Source organism: Wyeomyia smithii, chromosome 2 (genome assembly GCF_029784165.1).
Source record: "Wyeomyia smithii strain HCP4-BCI-WySm-NY-G18 chromosome 2, ASM2978416v1, whole genome shotgun sequence".
In the NCBI taxonomy this organism is placed as follows: domain Eukaryota; kingdom Metazoa; phylum Arthropoda; class Insecta; order Diptera; family Culicidae; genus Wyeomyia; species Wyeomyia smithii.
In genome coordinates this window covers 95,400,338-95,423,761 of record NC_073695.1, presented here as the reverse complement: position 1 = coordinate 95,423,761, position 23,424 = coordinate 95,400,338, and the positions used below count along the sequence as shown (strand labels likewise).

Below are 23,424 nucleotides of genomic sequence, written 5' to 3'. Positions count from 1 at the left end.
AAGTGATTTCTCCGGATATCCGCCTCCAACTGCTCACACCCAGACCAGATGTGAGCGGTGTCTTGTGGTGAAGTATGGTAAACGTACTACAGCTGCTTGCATAGAGTTCTTGCACAAAACTACTCGACTCGACATTTTGAAACCCTATATAGCGCACATGCCAAGAACGACTACCGTTTATATGAATGTACAATACTTGTATGCATATTATTTTTCAGCACATGAGCCTGAGCCTGAGCACGTGATTTTATCACTTCATCCATGCTCATTCCTACTGCTGGTAATTTAATCCATCCATCACATGTACTTAATATTGAGTATAATTCTACTTATAATTAGGTTGTCATTGGAATTCAATATAACTCAGTTTAAAATTAATTCCCATAAACTTCTAATGACCATAGCCTCAAGCAATCAAAGTACCAAAGCTGTTTCATTGCGATAAAATTCTTAACCTGGTACATGCAAGTCAGTACTAATCGGATTCGCAGGTCACCACCACCTCGAAGCCATCACTGCAGCATAACCGCAAATCTAAAGACGTTTTTTGCGGTTTCAGCAATTAAACATGAGCAATTCTCGCACAGAAGCAAGTGAAATCGATCTTACTGCTTTTTCTTAGTCCTGACTTTTGCAGTCTATTATCCTGCCTATATCGATATATCGATATGCCGTAATTTCCGCTTGAATTAGAGAAATCGTTCTGCGATGCGCCATTCGCATGTATCGAACTGGAGCTTAGTAGTGAAGAAACTCTTCAAAATGCACCGGTGCAGGTCTGTTTTTAATGAATCAAAAACGTGATCGAAATTACGCTTAGTTAAACCTTCCAAAAAAGTACATTTATAACAACAGATAGACAAATTGTGTTTTCAACGAACGCAGTTCTATTTTTTTCTTCTCTCAACTGCATATGACGCGTTGCGGAACAGAGTGGTCTAAAGACCATTTTTTTCGAAAATGAGTTTTTTGCATAAACCGCATCTTCTCAAGAAGCTGAAGTTGGAAGATTATGAAAAATTTGGAAAAATTGTACTTTAAAGCGGATTTATACCGTGTTGAAATTCCGTCCGAAACATAATGGCCATTCTGTTTCGGAACAGAAACGTGAAATTTCGGTTTTCGAATTTTTTTTATGCCAAATGACTTAAAAACGCATGAAACGTCGAGAATTGGTGTCATTTAAAAAAAAATTTTTTTTTTTTAAATCGACTCTCTGAGACTTAGTCGTATTTTCAAATGTGGAAGGCGGAGTTTAAATTATTTAGAACTTATTTACTGAAATTGATCGCTAGTCTCACGAAATAATCTGCATAATGATATACACTACAACTAGCATCGAATACATTTTGTTTCATTGAGGTGGTTCATAAAATTGTGTAAAAATGAGTATAAAATGAAAAAAATCACTTTTCAGTGAATACCAATAGAAAAATTTCTGAAAATATAATATTTCTTATATCATTGTCGTTAGGGTGGCGATGTTGAATTGTAAAAAATACCATGTAAAATGGCAAGATATTACAAAACCAATTTACAAAATGAAAAACTACTCTGTGCAAAAAAAAATTATCTCAACCAAAATTAAGATTGTGTCTCGCGGAAAATGTTAATGCTGCTTTCATGTCATTCGCAAAATCACTCACAAGAGGTATATGGAATTTGAATATTTGAAAAATGTTTTCGATTCCAAGTGTTCCAAAAGTACATGAAACAGTGGAAGCTGATGGAATATGTTTTATTTTTATTTTGTTTGAAAAATCTACTCTCTAGTCTTCTAGTCACTCGTACTTGTTCTTTCGAATGTTGTGCCAGACAATTTATTCGTTTTATTTACCACAATAATGTCCTTTGCCAACACTTGATCGAACACACAGTGCTCTGGCTTATATAATCGGACAATAGACTGTATCAATGTTATTTAGTGATAATGAGAGTATAGGGACCGCAATCAGATACGCAACAAAATTACCTCGTTGTTTCTAGGTTTGCGTCGTTTTGACAGTTCGACCATACATTTTCTGTCAAGTTTACATCATCAGAACGTGAACGTGCCCATTGGTGGAAACTTTGCCTAGACGTTTTTGTAGGCCAAAGATGCCATTTTGTGCTGTTGGTTTAATTTTTTAAAACCCAACTTATTTTTGAAAAGCTATTGAAAAATTCTATTTCGGATAGGTATTGAAGATAACAAATAATTTTAGAGCCAACACGGTTCGTTTGAGCGGTGTGACGTCCTCGGCAAAGTTGTAGAAAATATTTTTCTCTTTCAAAATAAATATATACACTCTAAAAACAAATTGATAGTTTTTTGAAAAAAAAAAAAAAATAATAAAAGAAAGTTAAAAATCAATTGTCCAAAACAGCCCATTTGAAAAAAAAACAATTAAAAAAGAAACTACGAAAGATTACCTGAACAACGAAACCGGTCGTGGAGAAATCAGAAAATAAGTTATAATTTTTTTTAAATTTACGCTAGGGTTTTTTTTGCGCGGGTTATTTTTATGCGTTTTTTCATACGCGACTTTTTTACGCGATTTTTTACAATAACGCGGATTATATTTACGCGGCTTATTTTTACGTGATTTGGAAGATTATTTTTACGCGGTATTAAATAAGTTTAGTATAAATAAATCCAATAAAGTAAAAATCAATCGTATGGTTCATGACAATAAGATATTCTGTTTTATTAATCTGAATTATGCACATTTTTGATATATTTGCTGTTATTATCAAAAAATAGGCAATTTCAGTTGATTCGGGAAGAAGAAACAAAAATACATTAATAATTGTACAACGAAACGACTCAGGGTCGTTGCGATTCACTTCTGTTTAAGAAACGAAAGCTTAAACATGTAGCAAAATTATTATAAAAAAAAATATTGTCATGTTCTTTAATGAATTTTCATTTTAGAAGCACTAAAAACTTATTGTGTGTGTTTCGTTACCATTTTTATATCATTTTTTAAGTTTATATTTACTTGCGTGCCATTATTTTTAATCGGATCTTATTATTGAATGGAGTTTTTTCCACGGGATTTTTTAAAATTACGCGGTTATTTCATACGCGGTTGGTACAACCAACCGCGTAAAAAAGGCCCCAGTGTATTTTTTTCACAGGGTACATTTTTTTTAAAGAACAAAGTTATTATTTTCAGCTTTGCCAAATACACTATGCCAATCAAATAAACCGTTTTGACTGTGAAAATATTTTTAATTCCTCATAGAGTGCTCTATTGAAAATTAAAAATATGTTTACAGTCGAAACGGTTTGTTTGATTGGCATAGTGTCTTCGGCAAAGTTGTAGGTAATATTTTGTCCTTCCAAAAGAAAAACATGCCTTTAATGGTTTTGGTAATCGTTTGTAGGTTTTATTAAAAAAACAGATTTTTAAAATATGAGCTCTTTGAATAGTTATTTTTATTTTTTCTTCTAACTTTATTTTTTGAATAAATATTTTTTTCAAGTGTAATTTTTTTGGAAAGACAGAATTATTATCTACAACTTTGTCGAAGACGTCACACCAATCGAACGAACCGAGGTGCTTTTTTTTATTTTATACTCATTTTTCACGATATTATGAACCACCCTAATAAATGAACCACCCTAATGAAACATGATGTAATTATGGTGTATATCATTATACAGACTGTTTCGAGAGACTAGTGATCAATTTCAAACGATACATTCTAAACATTTCGAACTCCGCCTTCCACAATTGAAAAAAAACAACTAAGTCTCAGAGAGTCGATTTTTGCAAAAAAAAAGTTTCAGATGACACCAATTCTCGACGTTTTATGCGTTTTTAAATCATTTGGCATCAAAAAAAAATTTCGAAAACCAAAATGTCACCCCCTTGGGTGATTATTCGGTTTTCAAATAGGCCAAACTTCAATCGCTTTGCGCCACACCATTTTAAGTCCGATTGAGCTGAAATTTTTCACTGGGTGTTTTTTCGAGCAGGTGAACATTTTGTATAGCGTTTTTTTTTTTTTTTTTGAAATTTGAGATGACCATTTTGGCTGGCACCCTAATATATATGTATATATATATATATATATATATATATATATATATATATATATATATATATATATATATATATATATATATATATATATATATATATATATATATATATATATATATATATATATATATATATATATATATATATATATATATATATATATATATATGAAGTCAGTGGGGTCTATGTACATTGGTGAGATAAATCACATAATTCGCAAAGAATCTGTTCCCATGTTAAACCACTTCATAACCTTTTTATATGAACATTTTGTTTAAAGAATCCGTTGAACAGAATTTTATTCAGAGATTTTTCGAAAATTGCTTCTCCTGAAAAATTAGCTCGATGGCACATAGACCACTCTGTTCCGCAACGGCTCATATACGCATTTGCACGGAATATTTCCCTGGTGACAACTTATAAAAATGAGTGGATTGATCACCATCTTGTTTAATTTCGAATAAAGCTCCATCTCACCTTCGAAACGAATAACTCATAAATAAATTCAGAGCCGAATGCCAAATTAGGAAAAGCCTTTTCAAAAACAAAAAACGTTCATTGAGATAAGCTTACAATCTTCAATATACAAACAACAATTCAAATTGTAAGGAAGGAGGTGTCGCAATCATTATTGTCGGAGGCCAAGTTTACCTCTGCATCTCCACGACTGCCACGGAAAGGTAGGGTTTGGTCACCGTGGTAAGTGACGAATCAAACAATGTTGCGCGCGAAGTTAACTCATTACGAAGGCAAGGGAAAGTATACATTGCGTAGTCGTTAGATTAATAACGATATTTATCCACCGAACGAAACCTACTCCGATTCGCAACACGCCCATACAAAAGCAACGCGCGCACGCGAAGCTAGCTCATTACCAAAACGAACGAACAATTCAAACACCGCGATCCTCTGCACGCAAAAAACATCTACCACCCGAGACATCTAAGTATCTATATCAATTTCTTTTGGTAATCCCGAATACCTTCGAGAAAACGAACGCACTGGTGTCAACGCAGTTCTTAGAAAAATAAACATCGCGTAGTCATTAGATTAATCACGATATTCATCAAACGAACGGAACATTCGTGCTTAGACAGAACAACGAGTGAGCAGTCTCTGGCTAAACGGTCACCATCGGCCGAATTCGGATAACACGTTACTTTGAAAAAAAAAGAAAATTACTTCATTGAAAGTATATGAAGAAATTTTCTTCTCTTCGAAGAAATGTGTGCTCGGAATTCGGCCGCATGAGACATGAATTAATTTCTTGATACTAGACCTGTGCGCCGACCATATCATCGGCGGCGGCAGCGTACCAAATTCCGAATGAAAGTTTTCACTATTTATTTGAAATTTGCGATGTTAATCGGCTAGCTCTCCCACATACGGTTGTGATATCGGGTTCGATTGCTAATCAGGTCGAGGATCTTTTTGAGGTGGAAGTTTTCTCGACTCAGTACTGGGGCACGGTGTATCGTTGTACTTATCCTACACATGCAAAATTGGCTAAAAACAATATCGATAACAAATTCTCTCAACTAATCTATTAGATCGGGACCGCTGTCAGCCTCACAGGCTGGCGTGCGATATTGTTGTTGAGGAAAAATAGATATTGCGTTTTTCCGTTTCACGAATTCCGAGTGCTACTTCCACTACGGTTGTTCCTTCAGCACTCATCAATGATTGCTAGACAGTTAGAACTAAGAGCCAAAATTTATGTCGAATCGCATATAAAGAATTGCCTCTATTGCCTATTATGATAAAAAGATCCATAATATTCCACGCATATTTAAATGATATAGCACGACATTTTCAAACAAAATCGTAATTTGCTTCAGCAGTAATTGAAATTTGAATAAGAAAATAATGTACGTGACGTGTACTATACAGAGTTTTTACTGTGTACACATTCTTGCTATGGAAACTGCCTTTGAAGGTTGCTGGAATTTTAAAAAGTCACTGTTTATTCATCACATTGAAACCTTTAACAAACGAATTTGGGCTATAGTGTTTATAGTGTCCTAATGAAAATTCAAAAACAGACTGATTATAATTTGACTCGTGAATATTATATGGAATCGCTTCAACGCAGTTTACAATTCCAGCCATGCATTCAATCCCCATAAAAGTTTCCACTTCTCCTAGTTCAGTGAGCCCCTGAGACATGACCGAATTGTATCAAACAGAGTATGTTGTGCAATAGAGCTGCAATCGATTCCAGTCAAACATTTCTTTAGTCTTTGTTTTCACCGAGCAAAAGCTTCGAAGCGTCGCCCCCTAATGGCAACTGTTGTTCAGTTTTGCTTTCCTTGCCGGAAAACCGTTACAGTTTCACTCGTAAAATGTACTTTTAATTACTCTCGAATACCCTTTAACTAAACTTGATTGGACATTAAACAAGTGATACCTGAGGGAAATATTAATTTTCCAATGATGTGATATTTCACCTGTTAGGTAGATTCAAGGGTTTTATTTTTCTTATCTAAACAACGTTATCTGGAAAAGTGCATCTAATTTCGCTTAGCAGGTTAGTTTATTACACTATAAAACGTGTCCTGTCAACTTCCGAATCAAGTTTAGATATAGTATACTTTCTGAAATAACTACCGTGCTCCGTAGATTTCTTTTTCGGATTCGTTTATTTATTGCATTTCGATACAATGATGGACGATTTTTTGAAAGCATCTTAAGCTTTATTATAATTTTATTTTCTTTACTCTGCAATACTAAACAGTCGCTGTTATAAATCTTTTTTCTGTGTAATATTATTAAAAGTAAAACAAAACATTAACTTGTTCTATTGGTGGATGTAACATGTCCTCAAAATAGTAACGATTGCAGATAAAAATAATTCAAGCTAGTTTTAACATGAAAACTCCACCGATTGTAGAAGAAAATCCAAACCTCTGAAGCTGTGATGGTTGTTTTATGGACTGGCCCTTAGTTGGTCATGTTATTCGAGTATTTCCTCCTACACTTCCATTTGTGAGATACTATCTGACAACCAAAACCTGTGGTAGTCTCTATCAGTGCAACTAAACCTCACATGCATTCTCTCATATGACTTGGAAGCCAGATTAAAAATTGCTATCAACTCCAGACATTGATAAGATTGGAATCGAAATTATAATTGTGGCTTAAAAAAATAACCCTAAGCTCAGTATCAATTGGCTGCTTATCCTCACTAGCAGCAACAACTACAACCAGCAGTCCGTACCAAATTCAAAAATGACAAGAATTTGTAAGTGAATTTCAACTGAACCCAGATAAAAAAAAACAAAACTTTAACCTGTATATCCTGTAGTATTTTTTCTAGTGGTATCGCTATACGCGTCCGCATTTGGAGACGGAAGACCGAACCCTGCAGGATGTATTGCTTCCTCATGTGATAACATAGAAAAAATAAACACCTTGTTTTGCCACGAGCAGCCAGAACTCTTCTGTCAGTGCGTCCCGGTAGACGAATTTGTGTGGACCGAAATGATACGACCGTGTGCACTTTCAACGGTATTCAGCTTCCCCCATCAGAAGTGTGTCTACGACTTTATGAGAAACCCGGACGAGTGTTATCCGTATGAAGCGAGTGGAAGTGGAGATGAAATTTTCCCACTGGAGGAATGGGTTATGGGGAAAGAGGTCGAAATGGAGGAAGAAATGGATATGTCGATGCTTGTGGAAGACGACAAAATGGAGTTCTTGTTTCCGAAATGAGCGAGGTTGACAAAATAAAGTTCTTGCAAATTATTGAAAAAATTGATTGCACTGGTATGACTTTTACAACCTTTCTTTTCCAAGTGCAGATAGTACTGCGTAAATCGTATTGCCTAAAAACACCTAAAAAGAACTGTGGCAAACTTCTTTTGAACTGAGAACTTCAGTGGAAAATGCAAACCACAACATTTTTAAATATTGTTTGTGCTGGAAACATTTTCAGAACATTACTCACATATATTACAGCAAACATTATTGTAATGAAGTACCCAACACCTCATTTATAGTTAAGTATTCGAGTAAATAAATAGATTCAATTTGTTGTAATAAATCGGTGTTGGGAATCGTAGGACTAATAAGTTCTTTTTAGAAAATTAGCTTGTTTGGGCTCTAAAAATGTCTGACTTATAGGGTAAGGAATGAATTAATTAAGAGTCTACTATTTTCATCAATCAAGGAAAAAACGGGCCTCAAACATCTGAATTTTGACCAATACTAACAATTTCAATAACATTTTCAACATTTCAATGACTTTGCACATTTCAGGAATTCCATCTCAATACACATAAGACTGCATACGCTGCTCAAAATTGGTTCCTTACCCTACAATACAAAATGGTTTAACAACCCTTTGTATCCGACCTGGAAAAATTGGAAAATGGGCTAGTAGTATACCATGAATCGAAAAAATTTTAGCCTCAAGTTGTGTTTATTTTTTTTGTTTTTGCGGCGAAACGTTAGAAGCTCAAGAAGTTTTCAATTTTCTTGGACCTGGCGCTTATTTCTTCCGTAGAACTGCCGTATGAGAATAGTTTAGAACTGGTAAGAGAAACTCAGATCTTTCAATCGAAAAAATGGCTTAAAATCAGAGGACTGTGTTTTCAATGAACACAAAACATTGTAAAATTGATTGTTAGAATAATTGTGGAAACAGTTTTATAGATTTGTGGTTTGGTCTTCGTGGCGTGCGGAAGCACAGAAAAAGTGCTGGTGAGTCGCGCGTGTGTAGAAAAGACTGCCATTGACAGGCAGTTGCGTGGAATTGCTTCCATCGCGCGAGTCAAGTTCGGGAATTGCGGATCTTCTCGCCCAAGGGGGAACAAGTGCACTTGCCGATCGTTGTTGCGTCCGTTAGCGTAAGAATCGCGGTCCGTTTGCCCTCACGTTCCGGAACAGGCGCAAGTTTTCAAAGCGTCCAGAGTGCGACAAGTGAGTTACATTTAAATCGCGAATCGTCTCGTAAAAGAGTGAACCAGTGCTTCCACCGATAGGAGTTGCAAGTTCCGATCGGTGCGAATACGTCTCGGAACAGAAAGACTGCTGTGATCCGGACAAGCAGTTACGTAAGCGTGCACGTGTGACAGAATTCCGGTAGGGGAGTCAAATCGGCGGGGCCTATTCAGCCAGCAAGCCCTACCTGGTGGACAAGAACTCGGTATGAAGTCCGGGTAATGCAGCGGCGGACAAGATCGACGGAAACGAACCGTAAGTCATTCATTGCCTGTCAAATACTTGCCCATGTGAGTTGTCCGGGGGTGTGGAGTGCGTGTGGTTATTTTGTGCCTATTTTCTAACTTAGGCAATTAGTGGCTAGCCGTGCTGCTGACTCTGCTAAAACAAGCAGCAGCAAAAAACTTGTAACACATTTCTACGATTTTGCAAATGCTTCGAAGGGTTTGCCATTTGAATCGTACGGCTAATGATAAGCATTTTGTTTTGTGCATTAGGGGGGACCCTACTCTGGAAGGTTGCAGAATAATGAATTTTCTTGATTTGTTTTCTGGATGTTCTGAACAGTGTTGTTAGTCTCACTCATAAACAGCATGCTACACCTCAAGTGAGGGTCTCGTAGCTACCGATATCATACACTGGAGAATGTTCCATTCAAGCTATTTCTCGTTCTTTCTCGCTGTCTTCGCGCGCCTTCTTTTTTATTTGTGTGTAGTCCCCTTTTCGCGAGCACAACCAGCCGAGTACAATTGTTTCAAGATGCATTACGATAGTTGCGGAGAGACAAAAAAAAATATTTCAAATAGGGTAACGGACTACTTCGATAGTGGTTTGCTTCGGCTGGTTTTCATTAGAGTGCTATAAAAAACTTACCAAAGCAGTCCGATACCCTACACGTTCCAGTATCCGATACTTTACAGATTTTTCCCCAACGTTCGGCTGTCGGTGCATGAAGCAAAACCGGGTAGATGAAGAAAGCATGTTCGTTTTCGAGCACGTTTTTTCAAGAGCTCTTTGCAGTCGAGCAATTTTAGTCGAGTAGCAATACAAAAGAGTTTTTGCGTGTCGGTGCGCGCTTGCTGCTACTCAATAAAATACATGAAGAAAAAAGAGTATCTCGAAAGCGTGTGTGTTGAGAAGCGTAGCATATGTATTGTTCTTAAGCAGAAAAGAGAAGAAAGGTTTTGCTTCTCACTCGGTTTGCAACGCTGGTTTAGAGAAAAGTAAAGTGTTCGGGTATTTTGGCTATTGATTAAGGTATATTTGAAGACGCATTTTTGATGTTGTGGATGCATAGTAAGTATTACGCTGTTGGCAATGGTTTTCTCGAAACCATGTTGTTTTCAACTGGTAGTAAGTTTTTCTCAATTTCTACCGAATTTTCAGAAACTACCATGTAACAAGATAGATAATCCATTTTTACATGCTCAAACAAAATTCCAGCCAAATCGGTTCAGTACATGCTGAGAAAAACTTTAGAGAGAGAGAGAGAGAGTTTAGAGAGATCATCCAAGTTCCCAGCTGACAACAGCATAATACTCACTATATTTGCATCAACAAATTTGCATGTGCAAAATACATTTTCAAATCTATTTAAATGAATATCGAAAAAACCCGAACAATTCACAATTTTCTAAACATTCGAAAAAAATCACGAAAATTTATTATTTTTCGACCTTCCAGAGTATATTTTGTGAGTTTTAGATTTTCTCGGAAGGCAAATTTTCATTTCTGCGGATTTTACCGGAGTATGTCATATTTGATCTGTGCTTCTTTGAAGTTCTTATTTAAAATTTACAGCTTAACTTCTAAAAAAAGGTTATGTTTTAAGTATTTTCACCCTGTATTTCTTCCTGGGTATCTCGTGCGAACAGTACACGCAAGGGCATTTTTCAACAAACAGCATTTTTCATATCTAATGATTTGGAATTTCGTGAAGTTTTAACTTTTCCTTATGCTCAACAACGAATACCCTCAAAGAGAAATGAGTGTATGTATATGTAATCTCTCTCTACTCTTGATGTAGTTCTGTTCAAAATAGTGTCGAAACAAGAAGCGCTGCTGAAGCGCAGTGTACAGTTCTAACTGGACTATACAAAAATCTTCATAAACAATATTACCAATAATTCGTGAGAAGGCAAGGGAAGACCGGTCTAAGTAATAGTCAAAAAAGAACTTCGTTTTTCTTGTCAACGCAATTCAACGCGTTGAAACTTACCTATAAATAGATAGAAGGATGTCTGCTTTGTGTCATTTCTTTCATTTTTTTTTGAGACCACTGATGACACAGTGGTCCAGAAAAATAATTTAGGCGGACATGAGCTTTTCGATGCAATTTTGAGGTTTAAGAGATATAGTTGCTTCGGAGGAGTTCTTTATTATAGTTGGGACCTTATTTTGGTATCAACGTAAAATGGGGTGGTCCTAAAATCAGCGAATTAGAAACACTAACTTTTTTATTTAAAAACACAATTATACGCATCCTTCGACAAAGTTGTAGCAGAAGAAATTCTAAGCAACTTTGCTTCAAAAAGTTTTTTTGTATCTCTAAATTTGAGCGATTTAGAGACACTTTTTTAGGGTGGTGCCAAAAAAATAGTTTTTTCGCTCTATTTTTTTCGGTTCGAATTTTTCAGCAATGCTGTCTTCAAGAAAGTTGGGCACCACCCAAAAAAAATTGGTAAAATGTCTCTAAATCGCTCAAATTTAGAGATAGAAAAAAAAAATCCAGCAAAGTCGCTTAGAATTTCTTCTGCTACAACTTTGTCAAAGGACGCGTATAATTATCTCTTCAAATATAAAAGTTACTTTTTTGGGAGCACCCTATTTTACGTTGATACCAAAATAAGGTCTCAACTAAAACAAACAACTTCTCAGAAGCAACTATGTCTCCAAAACCTCAAAGTGGCATCGAAAAGCTCATGTCCACCTAAATTGTTATTCATTTTAACTGGAAAATAGAAGAGTTCAAAATTCAGTTCATTCCAAAAAAAAAAATAACATGTATCCAGTTTTTGCATATTGTAAAAATCGATGGTTGCTCTTTAAAATGGTATCGTAGAATATTTTTTACGAGTGCGACCACAGGAGTCATCGATTTTTGAAAATGGCGTATTTTGAAAATAGAAATGCTTGTAACTTTTTACCAACAAAAGATATTCACGACCTTTTTACGGTAAAAGTTGCGTCTTTTGAAGGTCTAAAACTTTCTCGAAGACAGCATTGCTGAAAAATTCGAACTGAAAAAAATAGAGCGATAAACTATTTTTTTGGCACCACCCTAAAAAAGTGTCTCTAAATCGCTCAAATTTAGAGATACAAAAAAAACTTTTTGAAGCAAAGTTGCTTAGAATTTTTTCTGCTACAACTTCGTCGAAGGACGCGTATAACTGTGTTTTTAAATAAAAAAGTTAGTGTTTCTGATTCGCTGACTTTAGGACCACCCTATTTTACGTTGATACCAAAATAAGGTCCCAACTATAATAAACAACTTCTCCGAAGCAACTATATCTCTTAAACGTCAAAATTGCATCGAAAAGCAAATTGTCTCTCTGGACCACTGTGCACTGGTGTGCCCAACGGGAATACGATTCTGGCGACAATTTTGTGCTTTGATATCATTGTAACATATTCCATCATTCTCAATTATCTTCGCAGTCAATATCCAAGTGTTTTTGACGGTAGCATTCATCGATGATAGAAACATAGTTTTTTGCATACTCTGATCCTACCATTCAATGTAGGTAGCATTAAGCATTAACTAGCCTTGAGATCGACTTGTAGTGAAGAATAAAGTTTGTTATAGAGCTACGGTTTTTCATAATCACTGTGTGTTGAAAAATACCAGCAGCCTTGACTTGAGAAATTTATTAATTTTTGGTTGTATTGTTGTAATTTGTATGGCTGCTAATGAATTGATTCTGACCAGACAAGGTGAGCAAAAATAGATCAAATTGCAATGTTTATCATGGTAGATTTTAGTTAGCCATTGTTTGTTTGTTTCGTTTGATAAATTTTACTGTGGGCTATCTGGCGTCTCGGTCAGAAATGCTCCCAAATTTGTTTTCCACTACCTATATACCTCAAATTCTTTATTGTTTATTTTATTTTCTCCGGGATATATCTAATGATTATTGGCCCTTTAATTATTAGTTGGCTTTTACTATTGCTAATTTCCAATTCTACTCTTGCCTATTTCTAATTTTAGTAGTTTTATTATCGTATCGTATTACGTTTGCTATATTTGCTATATATAATATATCATCTGTAAATGCCAAAATAACTGGTAGTTTCTTGATTTCAAATTCCAACAGGCGAATCTCAGGGTATTATTTTCCCATCCTTCTCAATTTTCTGGATAACAGTCGAAAAAAATATCGAGTAACAATGGACATTCTTGCTTGATTCGCTTATTTTTGGGTAGTACTTCAGTTTTAACTTCTTTATAGAGCACATTGCTTCTCTTTGCTGTTATCACTTGAAGTACTCTATCGATAATTTGTCCCGGTACTTTAAGCTCTTCAAATATGAAGCGAATTCAGTGTCATCCAAAGATTGCGAAGACTGCGGTACATGATCCAAAGTGCTCGAAGGTGTTATATTAAGGTGAAGAGCTGATATTTTTGGAACGTTGTGTGGCTGCTGTTTGATAAGGCGCTATTGCATCATTGTGGATTGCATTTATGCCACTGTTATTATCGATCATCGTTCGTATTTTGAAGGGAAGTTGGCTAAAAAGAGCGTAGATAAATCGTTGGATGATTTATTGTCCAGAAGACGACTTTATTTAGCCAAAGGCTCCGAGTTGGATTTGTTGGAAGGCTTATAAGAAAAACAATGTGGATAATAATCAACTTTAAAATAAATCATCAAAAAATCTTACAGCAAAACAAATTAATGATTTTTTGAGGGTTTTTCGCAACCAATACTGTTTTATTTTTCTGCTGGATTTTTTGAAACGTTTTAAAAGAAATGAGTTCGGTGTATGTAATAGACTGATAGTTTAAAACCACTACCAACATTTTGTAAAGCAGTTTTATTAGCAAGTAACCGTTTGGTTTACCCCCGCTAGATTTTATAATGCGTTTCATGCAGATTGGCCGTTACAGATAAACAACAGAACTATAATATTTTTACTTTTTTTCTACATGATCATAATTCGCAGTCTGTTATTCTATCGCAATGATGACCGAAAGCACATGATCCATAAATCATCTTACTTGTCTGGATTCGTTGAACAATCGGTAGCAAAAGCTTTGCTCAAACACCACTGCACCGCCCGTGTGTTGTCACCTTAATCCTCTTAATTGCTCTCGCATAGAAGTAAATCCCTATGTCGATAATAATTGATGAGCATGCAGAAGAACTTACCTATCCTGGAATATATCCAGGCAGGGTTGATATTTGTTGACACTCTTGAGTGGAAGTGAAAAAAAGCATCCATAAACGTTATTTTTTTACAATCCTTCTCCCTTCCCGCTTTTTGCATGGAAGTGAACTGTCAAAACACCTCATTATATTTCATGCGATGTAAGCAAGACAACAAAATCAGTTTATCAGTTAACGAAGATTGTCAAGGCATCGGTCAGTGTCAGTGAAAAAGTGTTTCGGTGAGGTTCATTTTGGTTGAGTGGACTGTTTGTTTTTCTTTTTCGCTTTGAAATGAAGATCATTTGGTTAGATTTATCGTCAAATTTTATTCCGTAACCGTGAACGATGCGCGCGATCTATTTCATCTAAGTATAACAGCATGTTACTAAGACGAAAATCTAGTGTATCTGAAAGAGTGCTGCGAGCATTGGAAGTAAAAATTGAAAATGATTGGCTGTAATTTTCGAAGAATTTTGCTGGGGAAAATTACTTCCATCAGCACTGTCCAGGAGACTCACGCGTTTTCAAGCCGGGTGTACGAGTAACATAGTTTATGATCACTTCAAGTGAAACTTCATGCCGTGATAGACGAGATGCAAACCCAAAACACGTCCTCAACAAGGGGATGAAACTCTTAGTTCAAGTTTCACTGTTATTCGAGCTAATCTTCGAAATCGAGAATTCATAGAGCAATGTATCGACCGAAACTTATCATTTTTGTAACCAATTCTAAATCCAGTTCAGTACTGACAGCAAAGACAGAAAAACGTAGGTAATACCATGTTTCGATCAATTTATTAGTTGCTGGTTGAATCTAAGTAACACTGATGTCCTGAAGGAAAACATGCTGATACAGGCAACAATATCGCCAAGCCATGTTGCGCAGAGTTTTGGTTACTAGTCGTCTAGCAGCGGAACACAGATTTCTGTACGCAAGCAACCAGAGAAAAACTACGATGATATAGCCGACGGTGATTAGCAGTTTGACCATTGCACCATCGTCGTAACAGGTTGATTTCTGTTGACCAGTTATCAGTTGCGAATTTACAGAATACGATATTATAAAAACAGTAGCATAATATATTTTAAAAACTTATATGACACCCGTGACTCTGGAGAAAAAATCACAGGAGGGTTGTGTGCAAAGCCACGACCGCAGGTTGAAGTAGAATACTTTTACAAGAAAGATAATGGCCGATGGTAGACATGAGTATGAAGGTCGAAATTCTGCTATTATGTCGAACTTTAACCGTCTTCTTCAAGACGTTACATCATTGTTAATGAAGTGTTGTGAATTTTCTAAAACAGACTCAGCATCGTGAGCAGAACGTGCCGAACTTTTCTGTTTGAAATCGGATTTGTTTCGTATATATCGCTTGATAAGCACAGTATCAACAAAACGTAATAAACATCCCACTGCAGTGCATTTGCAGCAGCATCAAACCTCAGTTGCAGTTTATTAAAAACCATTCATTATGCTCTTCCAAAAACATTTTGTAGCCTTAAAAAAGGCCGATTGCTGCAATTGCAATTTTCATTCAATTATTGCATAAATGCTTCATGGTCAGATATATCCGCTGCAACTGCTACCCTATCCGTAGCCATGCCACAGTTGTGGCCGCTATACGCTGCCATTGGTAACGCTGCCTCTGCATCAGAGCTGGCCCAGCTGCTATCGATGCCGACACTCCCGCTGCAACAGCTACGCTAGCCGTAGTCATGCCACAGTTGTGGCCGCTATACGCTGCTATGTTATCCGCTGTCCCTGCATCAGAGCTGGCCCAGCTGCTATCGATGCTGAGATCCGCTGCAACTAGTGCGCTATCCATTGCTACGCCACAGCTGTGACCGCTAGGGATGGGAGATACTAGCATCGATACCAACAGTATCGATACTAGGGGTCGCAGTATCGAGTATTTTGGCATCGATACTCACCGCGAGGGGTGAGCACTGGTATCGATACTTTCTAAATGATGATTTAAAAAAATTACTTGTCTGATACCGATACTATCGGAACATCGATAATCGATACTCGTTCAGCCGATGCTTCGATACCTGGTATCAAAGTTCATTGAAGTATCGCGATACCAAAGTATCAATACTTTCGTCAGTATCGCCCATCCCTAGTGGCCGTTATCCGCTATCGCTTGTATCCACTGCACTGCTACTGCTGCTGCTAAGGGATGACTGCTGTTGTCGCTGTCTAGAACTATTCTGAGCGGCATCGGCTGAAACAGGCTCTTATATAGGCAAAATAGCATATTTTCAATTGCAAGGAATGTGATTCTGTCGACCGTGCTTGAGAAACAATCATATAACGACCAATAAGAGATCGAATTTTTCGTTTTGACAAGGTTTGACTATTCTCAATAGTACAATAGTTTGAATAATAAAGTTACAATTATCTTCACTTGTGAAGAATCTTAGCAGATTTTCCAATCTATTGCTGCAAGAACGAAGGCAATCCATCGAATACTGACCGATTTATTAGCATTTGAAATTGACATGACATATTTTTCACTTTTTTCGGTTTTAGATTTTCATTCCACATCCCTATGTAGCCGAACTTCCTGAGAGAAGTATTCTACTTCAAAAAACTGTGCTGCGGTCGTATTGGAGAGCTTAGCTAGAAGAAAATTGCTCAATTTTTTGTGCAGGCACCACGTGATTTAGTTGAACCTGAAGACAGGTCTTATGAACTGTTCCGAATATCCAACAAATTCTCCCGATGACGCTCTGTTCAAATCATTTCTAAACAAATGGGATGCATTAGAAAAAAACGCTCACGCTGGATTCTCTGTTGGCTATTAACCCATTATGGATCAGGTGTTCGATTTATCGAACAGTACTTTAGATATTTTTTACGTACAACTGAGATGACACCAACGCTGAAATAATTTCCTTCATTTCAATTTCAGGTTTATGAATTTTTGGTAGGCCTTTCATTCTTAGAAAACTGGATTTTGAACTCGAAGATTGTTTCAATAAAAAAGCTGAAAAAAAAACATGTTACATAAATTTTCAATTCCATGAAAAGTTTATTTTTTTTGGTTTCGAAAGGTTGCTTTTAATGACTTATTGCTCAAAAAAATTGCTACAACTCCAAGAAAAGATTTCATTTACTTAGGCGCGATTCCTCGGGAATAAGAACTCCATTAAATCATCTTCTACCAAATCATCCTCCACTACCGCTGGAAAATTGTGATTGAAAAGCTCATCGCAGGGATAACCATCGCACAATGAAACAGGAAGTTCCGAATCATCACCACTGCCGCTTCCGCTTTCACTAGTGTCTAGATAGCAAATTTCGAGAGGGGCGCGCTCCGCTGGCGACACGCAACTCTGATGCGAAAAACTGAACAGCATTCCTTTGTCGCACAACCGTACTTGTTGGCTCCAGAACGAGCCCTTCAACTGCATACACTGGCAGTATCGATCTGGCCGCTCATGACACCACCTGGTCTGGACATCTGCAAATGTGTCACAAGACGCAGAAATGCATCCGATTGAATCTGTTTCGGCTACCGTGGATGCTGCTGAAAATATGAGCAGATGAAATGCTGCGAAAGCAAAAAAATAATTAATAATTTAAAATGTAAATGAATTGCATATAATTATAAGTTACAAACCTGCTAGAATCATTGTTAACGTTTATATTTGGAGACAGCCCTACTTGTTTGACTCACTCTTGAAGAGTGAAAAACAGACGAATCTAATTTTTTTCTAAACGTATGCAAGAAGGTCTTATCAAAACGTAAAGCAAACTATCTATCTTCAATTGTTTGAAGTATAGAGCCTCATTCAATTTGCCTATCGCTTAGATAGTATTCTTCCGGTTTCTGTTAGTTCTGCGGCACATTCTCGAAATTAGATAATCAATATTTTTAACCCTCACTCATACACTGCTCCAAGCTCCACACCAAAATAACTGAAAATGTAGTTCGTCAACTAATTTGCGATTCTCAGTTACATCCGCAGTAAATTATTTACTACTTTCACCCTCGGAACGGAACACTCTTTTCGGTAAATTTGTTGTCGGTCATCAATGAGTGAATTATGAAATGTCCATTGTTTAAATTTCGTTACAGTACAAACATGCCCGTGTGCTGAGAAAATACAAATTGTCAGATAAATGAATGTACCATTAACAATCCGGGCATTTACCTCGCCCAATTCGCGCAATGTATATCTGTGTAACGGAATGAATGCAAATAAACACTCACAGAGATCCGCCGCAGCAAAAAGTGGACCACCGCAGCGGGCATCAACATCCCACCCTGGGTTCCCTAGGTTGATGAAGAAATATGCGCTACGAGGTTGAAGCCAAAATTACCAGCCTTGGGAGGTTGGGGTTGGAGGATTTTTGGAATGCATGATATCTATAGCACGGTGCATATTATTTGCATACATGGTGTGTACATGTGCAATGATTAATTTTTTGAAAGGCTTTAAGAGGGTAGTAGGGTTCTATATGCTTGTAAACTTTGAGAGTGCATTCTTAAAGATGTTGCTTATACAGTTTCATTTATACTCAATTTTCATATGTGTCAGCAATTAATAAAGGTCCGTTAAATAAATTCAATTTTACCTCATGATGTCCAATTACATAGAGCAGCGGTTCTCAATCTTTTTTGACGCCTTCCCAAATCAATTGTACCCCCTGGCTTGGTTTGTTTTCGCAGAGAGGGTGAGAGTAGTGGTAGATCGCGTTATAGAGTCAAGTTCAGGTTTGTAATTAAACTATGGTTTGTTTGATTGCTACAGCCATGTTTTAAGAGCAGGATTGAAAAACACACTAAATATTATAACAACAAATTGCTTCGTCCGCTATCACTAATTTTAATTTCGCGTACCCCCTAAAGGCTGTCGCGTACCCCAACGGTACGCGTACCCCAGGTTGAGAACCGCTGACCAACAGCCTACGTGAAAGTTTTCACATAATTGTATCATTCCACATTCATTAACACTCTATTACTCATTTGTAAGTACCTATCTTTGACTGATTTAAACATTGTTACGAAACTTCTGAGCAAAATAAAGAGTTGAGGTTTTTAATTTTATCATTCAATTGTGTTTGTGGACCTAGATACAGATTCATCTATTTCTGTTTCATGTCAACTGGAAGAACAGTGTTTAAAAATGTATCAAACCAAATCAGTTCATTATCAATTATCAACAGACGGTGACTAACTGTCCTGAGATTTCCTACACCATTCATATTTGATATGACATGATTGATTTTCCACGTAACGTATGTTCTATGCTGGCCGTGTGCTCAGAAACATCGATTACGTTAATTTTACATTTCAGTTCAGTTCACTTGCCTTTAGAACAGATTTTTACAGGTTTCTGAAAGAACTCTTTAATAATGCTTTTCTCAGCATGAAAGGCTTCACACCGCTCGCTCTTCGTTATTGTATATATTTTTAGTCAATGGATAATCACAAAACACACCTGCAGGCAATCCTTTCAGTATAAACATCTTACACTTGAGTACAGATTAGTGCGACATTATAATTGTAGCATAAGATTTCTAGTAGCACACGCTCTTGCATTTTGCGTAAAGTAGACTATTCTGTATACATTTTTTTTACTTTCATACCGTATTTCATACCGTCACATAGAATTTCTTTGAACGTTGCGAATCACAATTTTCTTCGTTTATTTTTGGAAAGCTATCCGATAGAAATTCCGCGTAAAATAAGACTCACTGTACGCCTTTTCAAGGCTCATAGAACTTCTCCTTTTCGACATCGGAATTGTCATTGATCAGAGCGCACACATTGATTGGACATCGGGCCTCGTCCTGAATGATGAGCAGAATTCTGCTCGAAACCGGTCGACGGTACAATAAAATTTTAATTTTTTTACTTGTAGATTTAGTAACAGTGATAAGTGTTGGTGTCTACAATTTCAACTTGTTGTATATTGTAGCTTGAACACATTCAGTCATTTCTAGTTTCCATCAGCGTAACATAAAAAATATAAAAAACGAATGAAGTATTTTATTTTAAAACTTTGTCATGAAAATACTTGTCATGAAATAAACATTGATGAAAATACGACTCGCCAAGACAATTTAAAAAATAGAAACATTCCTGGTTTCTTTTACAAATACCACCAAGTTGTTATACGGAAAAGCAGAATATTTCTAACAATTTACTTTGTGGCAATTACCAAAAGTTTGCATAAGGCTCTAAGCCTTACTTTTTCGACTCTTTTTCAGCATTCCTGACCATTTACAGAAAATATTCGTCGTACAATTGTGAATTTTCTTTTGAAGGTCACCAACATGTGATTTGTGCGGACTGGGGAAAGACAAAATCCCCTCCAAAGTCAAAGGAAAGACAAAGTCCTGTTCATCAGACTTCCCAAAAGGTCAAGTTCATCATCTGCTGCGTAAGGAAAATTATGCGCGATGGTGCTGGAGTACCTGTCGATCTGACGGCTGTAATGGATTACACTGAGGTCGCTTTCTACGCCTTTTTTTACGCGGCTTTTTTACGTGGATTCCGGAATTTACGCGGTTTTTTTAAGCGGATTCCGGAATTTACGCGGTATTTTTTGCGCGTATTTCGGTTTCTCTTCACTCGGATTGCAGAATTAACGCAGGTTTTTTTACGCAGATTCCGGAATTTACGCGGTTTTTTTACGCGGCACGTATCCCCCGCATAAACAGCGACTTTAGTGTATTTCGCTGCAGAAATTCTGGAATTTAGGGGGGACGCTGCCTGACATAGTAAACCGAGAATCATTCCACGACATCTGCAGTTGTCAATCCATAATGACGAGGAGCTGAAAAGTTTTCAGCGGGTTTGGTTATTCGGTTTTTGCTTAGGTTACTCGTGGAGGTAAGGAAAAATATTTTATTTCATTCATATGCTGCTTATAAGCCTGAATATAAAACGAATCTTAACATGATTACCATAAATATGATTTTGAAGAAAATAAAAAAGATTCTAAACTAAACAAAGTTATTTCATAATCTGAGAGATATTTTTTTAATTATTTTAAAATGACATTTGGAACACTTGACTTGTTGTTGGCTTACACTTGAAGGAATCATCTATCATTGCAGCACTTCTTATATACCTGTTTCCCCGTACCTACTTGAATAAATACGAACAGTAGCGGTGGGAACCGAATGTTCTACGAGGCGCAAAACCGGAATTGGTGTCTTGTCAACAAACGCTCGAATTCCCATCAGCATCTTTCAACACTGGATCAGGGGGCGCTCAACCAGAAGAATTACATCATGATTTCAGCGAGCTGTCAAATACGGCTCGAACGAACATCAATAGACAAAATAAATAAAGAGATGAAGAAGCTTTGACGCAGCTCTTGTAATTTTTATCACGTACCATCTGGTATGCTTATTGATCAGAGAGCGTTAAAATAGGGTAGGCTTTAGGTTGACGGACTCTGAACATCGAAACGAAATAAAGGTAACTGCAACTAAGTAAATTGTTTCGATACGTGTGAAGTTGTGACCCATTAAACAATACTACCAATACCACATACGGAGAATATAGATAAAAAACTGAGCTGGAAATCCAATTGTTTCAAAAACAAAAATTACGAATACTTAGATTTACAGTATTCCTGAAAATGTTTGTCGATGGATAAAGAAAAAAACTTTAATTTATTTATAATTTTTCTCAAGAAAATTGAAAAACATTACTTAAAGATTAAGGCGACTATTTATCTAACGAATTCAACAAACAAAATCAACATCAAGGAGATAAATTCTAATTAAAAATCAACGTTTCTGCTTAATTCTCCCAAATTTTATCCACAACTTTGCTACCTGTTCCTGCGTTTCTGCTTATGGATCATTATAACGGAAATTTCAATTACAGGGTGTCATCGTGAAAGTGATACACAATTTTAGTGCCTTTTTCACATCGAGAGGCCTACCCTGCTAATCAGCTGTGTTTGTTTCGATTGCAACACATGATTAAAGCTCAGCTCAGAAAATTATCCATTGGATTTATTCGGCTATTGTGAGCACCAGAATTACTTACGCTTCACTGGTCTAGTGGCCAAAAACAAAAGAAGAGGTGCTCAAGATAACCTCAACGGCTAGCTACTCTCTCAATAACGAGTGCAATGGGAAGTACACCAACCAAGGCATTAGAAGCTTTACTCTTTATGCTTCCACTGCATCAGTTTATACAATTAGAAGCAGAGAAGAGTGCTTTAAGGATCAAAAGACTTTTGAAACTCTTCGAAGGTGACCTAACAGGTCATCTAAATATTCTAAAAACTATTCGTATCAATCCCCTAGCAACCAACAATGGAGACTGGATGGAGAAAAGATACAACTTTGGAAGAAGATGTCGAATAGTTGAGCCTAAGCGCGATGTTTAGGAACGCGGGGGTTCCGAGCTCCGTTTGGGATCAATTGTTTTTAACACAGATGGTTCAGAAATGACCGATCGAGTGGGAGCAGGAGTAACAGGCCCAGGGATAAATCTATCAATTCCGATGGGTCGATAGCCAACCGTATTCCGAGCCGAAGTTCAAGCTATACTAGAATGTTCTGTTATATGCCTACGCAGGAAATACAGACAATCAAACATTTGCATCATGTCCGACAGTCAGGCAGCTTTAAAAGCTCTGAAGTCTGCAACATGCACATCAAAACTTGTTTGGGAGTGTTTTCAATCACTTCAAACACTGGGTTGCAATAATCAGGTAAATTTATATTGGGTTCCTGGTCACTGTGGAAACGATGGAAATGAAAAAGCCGATGAACTTGCAAGACTTGGATCGTCTCATCAGTTCATAGGACCAGAACCTTTCCGTTGCTTATCAGCTTCTTCACTCAGAATGAAGCTGAAAGCATGGGAAATTTTGATGGTGGAGTCCAACTGGACAAATACTTCCATTGGTAGGTAGTCAAAGAGGTTTATCACACCGAACGACTCGCAAAATACTAAAGGTTTCAAAGGAAGATCTAAGCCCATATACTGGTCTAATACAGGGCATTGTCCGAGCAGTTATCACTTGAAGGTTATGAAAAAACTTCAAGATGATACATGTCGCTTATGTGGCATGGAAGAAGAAGACTCGGAACACC

At 36.8% G+C, this 23,424-nt stretch overlaps 2 protein-coding genes across 2 annotated transcripts; one reads left to right on the top strand and one right to left on the bottom strand.

The window, feature by feature from the left end:
• Positions 1–7,205: 7,205 nt before the first annotated feature.
• LOC129724577 (uncharacterized) lies at positions 7,206–7,788 on the top strand. The gene is made up of 2 exons (XM_055679570.1): positions 7,206–7,272; positions 7,336–7,788. The coding sequence occupies exons 1-2, from the start codon at positions 7,260–7,262 to the stop codon at positions 7,740–7,742; spliced, it is 420 nt and encodes a 139-aa protein (XP_055535545.1). The 5' UTR covers positions 7,206–7,259; the 3' UTR covers positions 7,743–7,788.
• Positions 7,789–17,383: 9,595 nt separating this feature from the next.
• Positions 17,384–20,192, bottom strand: LOC129724575 (uncharacterized). Its single transcript, XM_055679568.1, has 2 exons — positions 17,972–20,192; positions 17,384–17,902 (listed from the first exon to the last, which is right to left on the bottom strand). Exons 1-2 carry the CDS (start codon positions 17,982–17,984, stop codon positions 17,466–17,468), a joined length of 450 nt encoding a protein of 149 aa, XP_055535543.1. The 5' UTR covers positions 17,985–20,192; the 3' UTR covers positions 17,384–17,465.
• Between the last annotated feature and the right edge of the window lie 3,232 nt (positions 20,193–23,424).